This window comes from Enhydra lutris, unplaced genomic scaffold (assembly GCF_002288905.1).
Source record: "Enhydra lutris kenyoni isolate GAN:26980312 unplaced genomic scaffold, ASM228890v2 scaffoldscaffold56, whole genome shotgun sequence".
Lineage (NCBI taxonomy): Eukaryota > Metazoa > Chordata > Mammalia > Carnivora > Mustelidae > Enhydra > Enhydra lutris.
In genome coordinates, this window is record NW_019154140.1 from 6,405,825 (window position 1) to 6,419,289 (window position 13,465).

Sequence of the window (13,465 nt, forward strand, 5' to 3'; positions counted from 1 at the left end):
TGCCTTCGGCTCAGGTCATGATCCCAGCGTCCTGGGATCGAGTCCCGTATCGGGCTCCTTGCTCGGCAGGGAGCCTGCTTCTCCCTCTGCCTCTGCCTGCCACTCTGTCTGCCTGTGCTTGCTCCTCTCTCCCTCTGACAAATAAATAAACAAAATCTTTAAAAAAAAAAAAGAAAAGAAATCGCTCCTCACTTTCAAGGAGTTTCACATACAGCCCACAACCTTTTAAAAAATTAAAAAGTAGACGATTTGCCGATAGTTAAAAAAAAAAAAAGCTCAGAGTCTCAAAAAGCATAAGACAAAAACTTTCTCAGTTGTCCGACTCCCAAGAACTTGCCTAGAGTCAACCCTCGAACAGTTTCTTCTCTCTCCCCCACCTTCCAGAAATTTTCTTGCTCATTATTAATTCTACTGCTCGTTATCTTGGCATGAAGCTGCTTATTGCTCAGATTTATCTAGAACCCAGTGGGCCGCAAGCTGGCTAGAAACTCCTGCCATACAGAGTCATGGAAACGAGGCCCCATGGCATAGAGCATGTTGGCTTTGAGGTCAGATGGACGTGGGTTTGAACCCTGGCTCCCTTCCGTGACCGGCAGGGAGAGCCAGGGACACAGGATAACTCGGTCAAGCTTTGGCTGCCCCACTGGCAAGAAGAATATGCACCTGGAAGAGGTCATTGGAGATTAGCAGCCCTGCGTAGCACGTTCCTAGCACACGGTAGATGCTCCCTCAATAGTCTCCATTACTACCATCTGTCCCTGCCTGAACCAGGCAGCCTCTTTCCCGGCATTCGCGAGTTTCAGCATCTGGTCCCAGCTGCGCCCTCTCCTCTCCCGCCACAGTCATTTTCTCCCCATGTGGTCCCTGCCCAACCTCTGCTGACTGCACTCCCCTCCCCTTCTCTTCCCTCCGAACTTCTGTAAACTAACACTTCACTACCGGCCAGTTGCTCTGAGTGCCTCACATGTGCTAAGTCATCCAACCCTCACCAGATGAGGTAGGTACCACCTTTATCCCCATTACATAGGTCAGTAGACTGAGGCCCAGAAGCATTAAATAACTTATGTGAAGTCACGTAACATGGAAGTGGCTCCGCTGGGACTTGAGCCAGGCAACTGGGCTCCAGAATCCGTCTTCCCAACCTTTACCCTCCCCTGCTCCTCCCCAGCACTTCCGCTCCCACAGGCCAGCAGGTAGGGAAAGACAGAGAGAGCACGCAGCCCCCCAGGAACCAGTAGCGGCGGCAGACGTAGCGGCGGCAGACCCCAGGCCCGCTGGAGGTTCAGAGGGCAGAAGCTGCCCGCTTCATCTCCGGGTCTCCGTAATAATCATAGACGGACGGCAACTGCTGACTTCGAAGACTCCAAGCAATGATTTTGGACCGCATGTGGGAACAAGGGGCTGGTGACAGGTGAGGGTCTTGGGAAAAGCATCAGCTTCATTTTCCCCTGCTCTCCAGGGCCTGCTAAGTCCTCTCTCTAGAAGCTCCCAAGTCCCTTTGAGACTCTCATTAGCGTCCCAAAGCGAGCTGGGCTGCTCGCAGGTGAGTGGCCTGGGCCATGGGCCCAGACAAAGAGCCCCTGTCACTCCAAGGGGGGGTGGGCACTCAGTCCGAGGGGACTGAGGCCCTGCAGCTCACAGCCATGGGCCTCGCAGGAGGCTGGATGGGAGGCCACAGGCCGGCTGCCCGCCCCCGCAGTGAGCATGCCCCTTTCCCCTTGCCTGGGGCCCTAGGGCAGCTATTTTTAGCTCTTGACACCTGGGTATTTTGCAGCCGCAGGATATCCGGTTTGGAGTCTCTTTCTGGGAATCCCACATGCGGCTGTTGTAAACAGCCCCACGCAGCGGTGGCCTGAGCTGGGAGCCAGCACCCCCCCCCTTCTGCTGTTTGAGATGAATCAAACAGGAAGCAGACGTAACCATGGCAGCGGCAGCTCGAGCTCCCTGGGGGTGGGAGAGCGTCCTTCCTGGCTCCTTGCCCCCAGCCCAGGTCCTCTCCTCCATCCCGCAGCCTCTCCTCCTAGCCAGAGACCGGTGGGATGCTGAGGCAGGGGGAGCCCAGCCATCCCGAGTTGGGCCGGGGGCCTGGGACTGTCCCTCTCTGGAGAGCCTCACTGTCCTCTGGCAAAGAGAAACAGGGTCTCCTCCAAGCCCGGCCCACCTTCAGGGGCCTCCCAGACCACCCCTCAGTCTTCCTTGCCTGTCCTTGGTAGAGGTGCAAAGGAGCAGGCAGAGCTACTCGCTCAGGGTGGCTGGCCTTGGAGAGCCTGCCTCCACTTCCTGTCAGCCACAGCCTTCTCCAGGACAGCCAGGCCTGACCACCTAGGGAATTCCTGAGCTGGTAGGTTGTCCCAATCCCAGCCCCCTGGTCAGACTGCCCTAGAGTTTCTCTGGCCCTGAAACCCCTCAAAGGCTAAGTGCCCACTTACCCTCGCTCCACTGCTCCAGGAGCTCCAATCCGAGATAGGAAGTTCCCCCATGGTATCTAACCACCATCTTTCCTATCATAAGCAAAACATCCTGAGCAGTCAAGATGGGGGCCCCATCTCTAATGTGGGGAGAGGGGTGGAGGTTCCGTCAGCTCCTGCCTTTGTCTCTCCCCTCCCCCAGCCCCTGCTGCCCCACTTAGACCAGCTGCTCCCTCTTAGCGCCAGCTCCAGACAGTCTTTCTCAAGGGCCAGCACTTGCCCCAACAGGAAGCACGGTCACCGCCCTGGGGCTGCCTCTCAGAGCCTGCTCCTTCTCCCCTCCAAGGTCTCGAATTCCCTCCCTGGAACTCCTCCTTGTTCCCTTGGCTTCTGGGCCCTCCTTGGCCAGGTTGTGCCTCCTGCATCCCCAACTCCCACTGGCCCCCTGCCCACTGTAGGCTCTGCCTCTGCCAACCGCACCTGAGCCACAAGATGTGCCTTCTTTGGCTCCTCCCACCTGTGCCACCAGGAGGCCACTCGGCCCACTCCAGAGACTGCCGGGGAAAAGCTCAAGTTATCAGATTAATATTAATAATTAGTGTCTTATAATGACTAATGAATCAGATGAGGGGTGATCTACAACTCTGTACCAAATACCTACTGGGTGGCGGCTATGTACGAAGCACCCTACTCGTCCTGTCTCACTTGGCCCTCACAAAGACCCTGTCTGGTAGATACTGTAAGCATGTTCCTTTTACAAAGGAGGAACTGAGGTGTGGAGTTCTCAAGAAACCTGCAGAGGCCACACAGCTGGGAAGTGGGCTCCTGGGGCTCCAAGACCTAAGCTCATAATTGAGACCCTGGCACACAGGTCCACCCACCTCCCCAGGTGGTAAGGTGAGGTCACAAGAGGCCAGAGGACGACACAGTGGGTCCCAGCATCCGAAGGCCTGGGCGTGTCCCCCAGGGGTGTGTGTTCCCAGAAGACATCGCCCGCAACAAGAATAACAACAGAGAGAGTCAACTCTGCCTGTGTCCTTCACATGCCTTTTGTCTCCAGGCGGCGCTCCCAAAACCATCTTCACTCCCTTTTTCATCTTCTGTTTTCCCTGTTTTTTTAAATGTACCTGTTCCTCTGTCCTTGTTGCCTGTAAGCAGCCTCCAGCAGGATATAAACAGAGAAGCAACCCTCCCAGGGTTGCCACGAAGGGTCAGCCGCGTGTGCAGCCACTCTGGAAAGGGTCAAGCACCAGAGAAAAGGCAGGTTGCACAACCAGAGCAAGTCCCCCTTGGAGCGGCTATTTGAGTGAATTCCCTCGGAAGGAGAAGCTTGCTTCCTCTCTCTGCCCCCTCCGAACACACACCTCTCTCTTTCTCCATCTCTTCCCCAGGTCTCAGACACACTGGCAGGCCTTGGGCAGGTAGAAGAGTTGGAGGAACCCACCAGTGCAGAACAGAGCACCCTCCTGGAGGGCAGACTCCTGGGGACCAGGAACACAGCCAAAGACCATCAGTGCCCTCGGACCTGAGGCAGGTCAGGAGGAAGTAGAGGCCGCTGTGGAGGCCCAGGCCATCACAGATAGAGGAGGCTGTGAATAGCAATACCTCTGAATGCTGGCACTCATAGGACCCCACATTAATATTAATGACATTAAGTACCCAGAGTTCCCCAACCCAGTTGGGCCAAGGTATTCCCCTCGTTTTGCCTATTATAGTTGGAAGGTGGCAGAGGTCTGCCAGGCGGATTCTCCCGGTGACAGGATTCCCTCCTGCAACCAGGGTTCTGCGGCTGCCCTTGGTAGGCCAAGGCTTCTTCCTGACCACGAATCCAGCCAGTGCTCACACAGCCTTCAGGGAACTCAGCAAACAGACGCATGGTCCTGGGTACTGATTTGGACAAACTAGCTGTGAAGGACAATTTCTGGCCACCTGGGAATTCGATGAGATGAGAATTTATGGTCGTGGAAGGTGGCAAGCGCTAAAAAACCAGCAGGTGCAGTGTCATCTCGTTTTCATAAAAAATATGACCCAGAGAGGCATGTCAGGAAACAGGGAGATGCGAAGCAGTATTGTGGCCATGGTCTCTGACCACTGGGACTGGAATGCTTCTCAGTTTTTAAATTTCTGCTTGTCTGGGTTGTCTGATCATGTACAATGCACAAGAATTGCCTCTGTAATGATAAAACAGAACACAGACATGTATGTACACAAACACACGTGCACGGTAAGGATGTCACAGTGGGTCGCGAAGTCGAGGTTCAGCTTCTGGTTCCCATGAGAATGAGGACAGCAGGCTTTCGTGAACTCCGTGCACCCTTTTTGAGGACCCTGATAGCCTCCGTGGTTCCGCATTATTTACCACCTCGCATCCCCTGCCTCTTCTGAATCGCACAGAGGGCCTAGCACAGGGCCGGGCACCCCGTTAGGACTGACTTAACGAATGCCTGTAGGCTGAATAATGATCATTTCCTGAAAGAAATGCCTCCTGCCTCTTCCAGGGCCACAGTGCTGGGATTACTCACTGCTGACATCACTGACCTTCCCAACCCTCCTCAGCCTCATGTTCCTCTTAGGAGCTGCTAGGGAGGGGCTGAAATAAAGGTCACTGCAGCAGATGCTGGCAAGGTATCCCACATCAGGCCCATGAGGGTGGCCCCATCCCAGACCCTTCCCCAGTGCCAGCTGGCTGGGAGGCCCGGGGGTCCTCCAGCATCCTGCCTCGCTGGGGGAGCCTGGGGGCGGTGGACTGAAAGAGAGAAGAAGGGGTCCACCCTGGGACTTCTGGCAGCAGACTCCTGCTATTCCAGGCCCTTATGGGTGGAGGAATCTGGAACAGTGAATTTGGCCTGGTTTTGCCTGTGAACTGGGGCTGGGCCCAGTTTCTGTTCTTCATGTCTTTAACGTTCCCTATCCCTGACCTTCAGAAATATGAACAATAACATCAATAAGAATGATGTGTATTCTGTGTGCACGAGCTTCACACGGGGCACGGCACTGCCATTATTTACTTTAAACTTTACGGCAACTCCATGAGGTAGAAACTGTTGTTGCTTTCATGTTACGGACATGGAGAAACTGAGGCACAGAGAGCCACGTGCCTGAGGTTACACTTAGCTGTCTGTGGGAGGCACAGGGACTCTGACAAGGCCATCCCATCCCTCCTTCTGTGTCCTCACTGGAAGGCTCTGCTGCCAGGCTTTGCAATGGGCGCAGGAGGGTCCAAAGGTGATAAGGAACATCTGTAGGGTGCTTTCGAGTCCCCCACATGTTTGCATCCACATCTGAGAAAATCCCGACTTGAAAGACTAGGAAACCAAGACTTGGGGGGCCTTTCGTGGCTTTGCACAAGTTTCCACAGCCATTCGGAATCCAAGCCAGGTCTCTGGCCTCAGAAGGGTACATTTCTTCCCCTAGGTCCTACAGTCTGCTGGCCCAACTCTCAGGACGGCTCTGAAGGCCTGGAAGGGAGATGCACGTCCTCTAGAACCATGGAGATGAAGGCTGCGCTCAGCCCCTTGGCCCAGTGGGGGGGTTGAGGGAGGGGGTGCTGTGCCAGCACCTCCTCGGAGTCTCCCCCGTGACTCACTCCTGGGACCCAGGGGAAACACAGCCCTGCGCTGCGGGCAAACATTGCCTGCCTCCTGCCCCGCCTCCAGCTCCCCGCCTCCACATTTGCTAACCGAAACCCGGCTGCTGCTATTTTTAACCCTCCAGCTCCCCCTCGCCTGGGGCTCCCCCCTGCACCCCACCCCCACCCCCTGCCCCAACCGGGTGCCACCAGCTTGTCATTCTGAGAGCAGTTCTCTAACCTGAACGCCCCGGCGGGTGCAGCGGATGCCCGGGCAGGTTTGTGGGGCAAGCAAAACAAGACGGTTACAGCCCAGTTGCCGAATTCCCCCACCCCAGACTCTTTCCGAACCTGTGGCTCCCAGCCGGCCCCGCCTTTCCCAGCCTTCCTGGGAGCTGGGGGAGGCAAGAATGAGACTTCCTGGGCTGGGAGTGACAGCAGGAGCCGGAGCTGGGCTCCTCAGAGTGGGCTCTGCAGGGAGCTGAGCTGTACTGCTGAGCAGGAATAAGGTACCCCAGGGCAGAGGCTCTCCCTGAAGGCCTAAGGTCTCTGACCACCAGGCTTTCCAATCCCTGCAGGCAACATGGGGAAAAAAGGAAGTGGGAAGGAAGCAAGGTGGGGATGGTGAGTATAGCCCCCAGGCCTCCTTACTGAAAGTCCCCTCCCCATCCTGCTGTTGCAGGTACACAGGGGCTGGGGTTAAGCTTGGGAGTGAATGCCTGGGACGCTCAGGAGTCCAGGGGACTTGTGCACTGAGCAGCCTAAAGGAGGCCCAGGGTAGAATGCTAGCAGAGGCAGGAGGGGGAGGGGGTGGAAGAGGGCTCTTCTCTTACCTGGGGGTATCCTCTAACTCCTTGGGTCTCTAAGGAAAGGGCTGCAGCTCCCTGCAGCCTCAGCTCTATGTCCCCCAGGGAACCTCCCTCAACACACACACACACACACACACACACACACACACACACACACACAGCAGAAAAGGCTGAAGGTGAGAGGGTCTAAGGGCTTCTTGCCTGATGTGAAAATTAGCCTCCTGAGAGGGAGAAGGGGTAGCACTGCAGGGGCACTAGCTGATGTTTGCCCTCTGGGCTGAGAGTCTCTCTCACCCAGTTTGGGAAGCTGATTCCAAGGGCCCAGGAGAGGCTCTGGGGCACCCAGCCAAAGGACCTCTCCAGGCCTTCTCTTCTGTCCGGACCCCAGATCGATCGGCCAGTTTTGGCCTCCTTTGCCCCGGCTTCTCTGGTCCCTGGCCCAGAGCTTCTCTCTGGTCCGCCCTCCCTTCCAGGGCCAGGTCCTCTCTAACTCTTGACCCTCTCCACAGTGATTCCTGAGCCAGGTGAATAAATCCCAGTGGCTACAGAGGCAGCCAGGCTAGACCCAGAGAGGAGGGACTTGGCACGGGAGTTCCCAGGTGGAGACATGGGGAGGAAGGGGATGAGGCGGGAGGAAGGTGAGGCTGGAGCGTCAGGAATGGGGTGGTGCTTGAGAGCTCCTGGGGAGAGGCTGCTGCCTTCCCCACACCCAATACGTGCCTGCGTGGGGCCCTGGACTCAGCCTGGCAGAGGGAAAAGCTGCTGCTCCTTGGAGCAGCCTCAATTCTAGCATTGCCCAGGTCCCCCTCCTCCCCTTCCCCTCGGCCAACCTCAGGGGGCTGCTTGAGGGAGCAGAGACCCTGCTGCCTGCCTCGGAAGCTCTGAGGACTCACTTCTGGTCTGGGGAGGTGAGAGAAGGCATCAATGTCACCTTCTCAAGCCACCTGGCCACCCTCTCTGAGGAAGTCCCACCTGGCTATTTCTCTATTGCTGCACCCAGTTCATTTCCTCCTTAGGGCTTATCACAATGTACGAGATATATATACACTCATTTCTTGACTTGCCTCCTCGTTACTGTCTCTCTCCTCCACTAAAGTGGAAGTTCCCTGAGGTCAGATGCTCTGCCTATGTGTTCACTGCATATCTGCACCCAGTGCCTGGCACATGGCAGGGCCCGTCAGCCTCCAACGAAGGTGTGACTAGCTGAACGACCGGCTCAGTAATGGGGCCCCCGGGCGGCCACCATCCCCTTTACGGTAGATGCTCAACAGTTCCAGGACTTCCTCAGGGAGAGAAAGCAGGCTGTAACAGGAAGAGCAAGGTCGGGAAGCCTGGCACCCCAGAGGAAAGGTCAAGGCCCAGTTCGCGTCCACACCGGGCCCCATCGGGCCCAGTGTGGACTCGTGCACACACGCACACCGAGAGGATGCTTGGGTAGGTCCTGTACTAGTTTTGAAAGGGTGGACTTCTGTCCTAGATCTTCCTCTCCATAGCCCTGTGTCCTTGGACAAACCACATACCTTTATGGATCTCGGTCTTCTCAAAAGAAAAAATGAAAATGTTGGCCCCCGATCAGTGGTCCTCAGACATGGCTTTGCACCAGAATCACTTGAAGCACATATTATAACCCAGATTCCTGGGCCCCAACGCTGCAGATTCTGAGTTGGTCTGGAATGGGGCCCAAGGGTCTTTATTTTTAACCCCCTCCCAGGTGCCGGAAGCAAATGGTTCGGGAACCGGCACTGGAGGACCACGAGACAGTGCTTTTCAGCAAACATCCGGACTTCTATGAAAAACCCGCTCTTCCATAGGTATACGTTCCCCCAAAACATGTCCATACATCCTACACGGAGCAATAAATCGCAAAGGTACACAACTCTACGGGTGTCGAACCTCTGAATTACATGTGTGCGTGCTTTCCAAACACCTCATCCAGAGCCACCACATGGGTCACAAACTGTCACGGAAACACCACAAGTACACACACCAGTCCCAGAGGGCACACAACCAGACCCCCACCACAAACCCCGTGTGCACACACACCCATCACATGGGGACCCACACTAAACAAACGCTCTCCTGAATTTATTTTGCCTCTGGGAACCGGTCCAGGACCAAAGGAGCTATGCTCTGCTGATGAAAATGTCCCTCTGGCCTCTGCCACCCCCACCCCAACCCTGTGCCCCAGGCAGCATGCAGTCCACTGTCCCCTGGTAGAGGGAGGGCTTCTGGAGGAGGAGAGAGGAGAGACAGAATGAGGGGAGGTACAGAGCCCTCTCCAAAGTCCAGCAGACCCTCCTCTTCCCCTGCTGCCCCCCACCCCCTAACCAGGAGATGTGAAGGGGTCCACACCCAGGTTCCACCCCCATCAGTGCTCGCTCCAACTACTTGCCCGGATTCCCAGGCCCTGGTCCTCGAGAGCCAAAAGGGCTAGGGAGGTGGCCCGATTGAGGGACTCCTCCTACCTAATACTCAGGCTTCTAAAGAAAGGGCTGTCTGGGGGCACCTTCCTGCAGCCCAAAGGCCTGGGTCCCCTTGGGAAGGTTACCACAGAAACAGGGGGGAAATATCACAGGGAAACACAATAGCCGGCAGGGTCACCTGCTGACCAGGCTTCCTGCTGTGTTGCCCACCACTAACCACCCTCCCCACACACACACACACACCACCTCCTTGCCCTCATGGCCTCCTTCTCTGGCCTCAGCTTGGGCCTCCTCACCAGCGCTCTCCTTCCTGCCTCCCCTGGCTTGGGGGAAGCGGCCTTAGACAGAAAGTGCTCCTCTGTGGCTCTAAAGGACATCAGGGATGGCCCAGAGCTGAGCCCCCCACTCCTAATCCTACCAACGCCCCCACCACAGGAAATCAAAGCTTCCTGCCCCAGAGGAAGTGCCCCATCTAGTGAACCAATCCAACACACACAAATGCACAGTCCTGGACAGATGCCCTCCCCCCGGCTCCGGGGCCTTCCTCCGGCCCTGCTTCTAGCAATACCTCCCGTCCAGTCTTTAGTCTGACCTAGGACAGGCCAAGGCCAAGGTGCAAAGGTGGGCTTGGGCGGCCCTCAGCCAGGCCAGAGGAGGAGAAGGTCAGGAGAATGGGCATGAGCAGAGTTAGAGGGTCTGGTTCTGGCCCACTCAGCCTACCATTCCCTGGCTGGGTGACCCTGGGCCTTGCCTGAGCTCATCTCTCGGGCCTCCCCTTCGCACTTGAAAATTACCAGCTCTTAATGAAAGGCCAGGAGGAGGAGAACAGGAGGCCGGGCTTACACCAGCTTCTGCCTTCCAGGTCCTTGAGCCAGCATGCCTACACTAAAGGGGGGTCCCCACCCCCATCACACATGTGTTCATCACTCCCATGGGTTTTCACTGAGGATTGGGGAGATGATTGAGAAAGAAAGAGTTCCAACTCTCCTTCCCAGAAGCCACCAAGGATGAAAGCTGGGGTCTGTCCATCATCCCTGAAGGAAATTGGGGGCAGCATAACAGTCTCCACACTAGACGCCAGTCCGTTTCTTTCGAGTCAACCTCTCTTCTTCTGTGCTCTGGGAATTGGACCTGAAATACTGTCCCCATTTTATTGATGGGGAAACTGAGCTTCAGTGTCAAAGCAGAGGGACCAGTTTAGATTCTTGGGGGGGGGGTCAGTGCAAGACCCGAGTGCAACCTTGCCAGCCTCAGTCAGGATCCCAGCTTAACACCAAGCGGCCAGAGAGACACCTACCCGGGGGCCAAAGCTAAGAATACAGAGGCCTCAGGAGGACACTGCCCCAGGGCCATTCTGGATGTAACACCAAGGGGCAGCTCTGAGCCTGTCCCTACAGGGTGGGGGAACATCAGGGGACTAAAGGCAGGGAACAGTACTAGTGGGTCCAGACCTGGTTCTGGTCTAGGTTCACTGGGTACAACACAGTGACTGCTTTGTGCCTTAGTTTCCCTCTAAAGTGAATACAGAAAAGAAAATTACTTAAAAACTAAGGCAAGTAAAGGGAACACAGAGCAGAGAGTAAGGAGGACGAGCTGATAAGCAACGATGAGCTAAGAGTAGCTTGCAGAAGCCAGAGAAGGAGCCTGGGAAGTAAAAAAGGGTTGGGGTGAGGAGTGAGGAAAGAAGTGTGTGTGGCAGCCAAGCCACTTTAGGGACCTGGACTATGGGGTCCTTGTTGGGGAGATATGGGCTACCAAAGTACCCCATTAGGAGACAGGGAACTGAGTCACAGTCTGAGTCTTTCTTTCAGCCCAGTGGCTGGGCAGTGGTCATGGGAAGGTTCCCATGGGTCCTGCTGCAAGTCCAAGGGACAGGCAGATGCGTCCAGATGCTGAGTCCCCAGCAGGGTCACTGAGGGCCAATGCCTCATTCTCAACCTAAAAACTGGCAGGCAGAGCTGGGCCTCAAGCAGATGTTGAATCTGGGCGTGGGGAGGGATGGGCAGCAGCAAGACAGCCAGTGTCCAGATGCGGTGGTAGGCCTCTGTGTGCAGGACAGCCAGCAGAGACAAGGGAACGGCCAGGACTCGGGGGGGAGGAGCAGCAGTGGCTGGGAGGTCAGATACGAATGGCAGGGCAGGCAGAGAGAAGGAAACGCAGCTGGGAGAACTCGGTGGCCTGCAAGCTCCAGCGGGCTCTCTCCTAGCCACGGGCCTATGGAACTCAGGGCGTCGGAGCTGCCAGATTTACCCCCTGCTCACGCTCCCCAGTACCAACAGACCTCAGGCCTGGGGGGCGCACATCCCGTTCCCCACCCCTCAGTACACAGTCTTGTGGTCCCCACCCTCTCGCGCCGCTCCCGGCACCTCAGCAGCTACTTGGGCACAGGTGTCTCCTTGCCCTGATGGGTGAGCAAGGGTGGGGGGCGGTGCTCAGAGAAACCTCACGGTCCGGGACCCCCTGCGGAGGGGTCGGCTGCATTCGGCCCTCCCGGGCCCCGCGGGATGGGGGCGCTGATGTCCCTCGCCAAGAGCCGGGCCCCAACTCGGTGGGTCGTGCCCTTTGCCCTCGCGCTTCCAAACCTTCAGCCCCGGAGCACCGCCCCCTCCCGGGCCCCGCGGCGGCCCTCTGTCCCTCCCCCGGTCCGCCGGTCGGTCCTCCCCGGGCTTGGGGGTGATGGGACGCCCGGCCTGCGCGCCGGCGGCCCGGGGCCTCCAACTCCCTCCCTCGGGCCTGTCGCTGCCCCGGGGCGGGCGGATGTGGGCGCCCCGCGGGAGGCCCGAGCCCTTCGGCCCCGGAACCCGCCCCGGCAGAGGCGGGGTGGGGGGGACCTGCCAGAGCCCCCGCGGAGCCGGGCGGGGCGGGCGCGGCCGGGGGGCGCACTCCAGGCCGGGCCCGCGGGCCGCGCGGAGCCCGAGCCGGAGCCGGAGCCGAGCCCGAGCCGGGGCGGGCGGCGCTGGGTGCCGCGCGCAGGGCGGGGCGGGCGGGGCGGGGGGCGCAGCCCAGTACTCACCAGCGCCGGGGCTGTGCATCCAGGGGCCGGGGCCCTCAGAGCGGGGGGCTCATGGCGGGGCGGGGGGCTGGGGCGCCGGCCTCACATCCCCCCAGTCGCCGGCGGCTGCAGAGCGACTGAGAGACGGCGAGAGGAAGGGAGGGGGCCGGGAGGGGGAGGGCCCTGGCAGCCCGGCCGGCCGGGTAGGATGACAATGGAAGGAAATGCTTTATCTGAGTCTGAGAGCGGGCCAAGGGGGAGGGGAAGGAGGGGGCAGGCGCTCGCGGCCCGGGGACACACCACCGCGGCAGACACTGCCCGGCGCGGCGCTCGGGCGGCGGGCGGACACCCAGCGCGGCCCGGAGGCAGCGCAAAACCCGGAACGCGGGACTCGGCCCCGACCCGCGCGCGGCCGCCGCGCTGCCGCCCAGCCCCAGGCGCCGCGCGCCGACCCGCGCACAATTCCCGGAAACCCAGATACCTGAGCGCACGCAGCCTTGCATACACAGAGTACACGAGCGCACAGCCCTGTTTACACAGGGGCACAATCGTTCGCACAGACACACTTCTGGGAGGGACCCCCGCGCTCGCAAGTGCGTGCACGTACGGCCCCACCAGCAAAAAGCCGCACACAGGGACATGAGGCACTCGTGGAGTCCCAAGTCCCGGCCAAGGAATCCCAGACCGACACCCCTGTCCACCCCCCCACCATACCCCTCATCAACACGACTTGCCTGAGGAAAGTTCCAGGATCTGATTTGAATCACTGCCCAGCCCTCCCCCTCTGCCCCCCCCACCACGCCTGCCGAGGGGAACAGAAGGGTCCAGCCTGTTCCTATTAAAAGAAAAAGGGGGTGGGGGCGGTGTTGATTTTGAAAGTTTTCTTTTTTTAAAGAAATTTCTCAAGGGATTTCCTTCCCTCCTCTCCTCTTCCTCTCTTCCTCCCATTCCTTTCCCCCCCACAACCCTCCCCCCTTCTTTCCCCCTCCCGGTCCCTATGAGTCAAACTTCAGCAATGTGCCCAGTGTCTCCCAGTGCATTACAGCGGATCACAGAAATGTTCCAGTCTGTGAGTCGGAATGCAGCCGCCTCCAGCCCTCCCTCAGCTAGTAAACTCAGCTCTGGGCCAGATTTGCGCAGCAGTCCTCGCTGCACTCCCTGCCCACTCCCCCACCCCCGCCCCCACTTCTTAACAGGACCAGAAGGTCAGACTCAGGGGTCAGGGGCTGAGGACCTCCCCATTGTGCTCCCTGGCCTAGCCTATC

General features: G+C 58.3%; 1 protein-coding gene across 4 annotated transcripts in view; it reads right to left on the reverse strand.

Moving 5' to 3' along the window:
- Positions 1 to 12,283, reverse strand: part of LOC111157815 (histone deacetylase 7) — a 35,298-nt gene extending 23,015 nt beyond the window's left edge. For 2 of the 4 annotated variants that reach the window (XM_022519481.1, XM_022519479.1), the window contains exon 1: positions 12,222 to 12,283. In XM_022519481.1, the coding sequence (XP_022375189.1) occupies positions 12,222 to 12,240 (19 nt within the window). In that variant the 5' untranslated portion in view covers positions 12,241 to 12,283. Of the gene's footprint in view, positions 1 to 11,586; positions 11,690 to 12,221 lie in introns of those variants that run through there. The other 2 variants (XM_022519480.1, XM_022519478.1) reach the window with 2 other exon arrangements.
- Between the last annotated feature and the right edge of the window lie 1,182 nt (positions 12,284 to 13,465).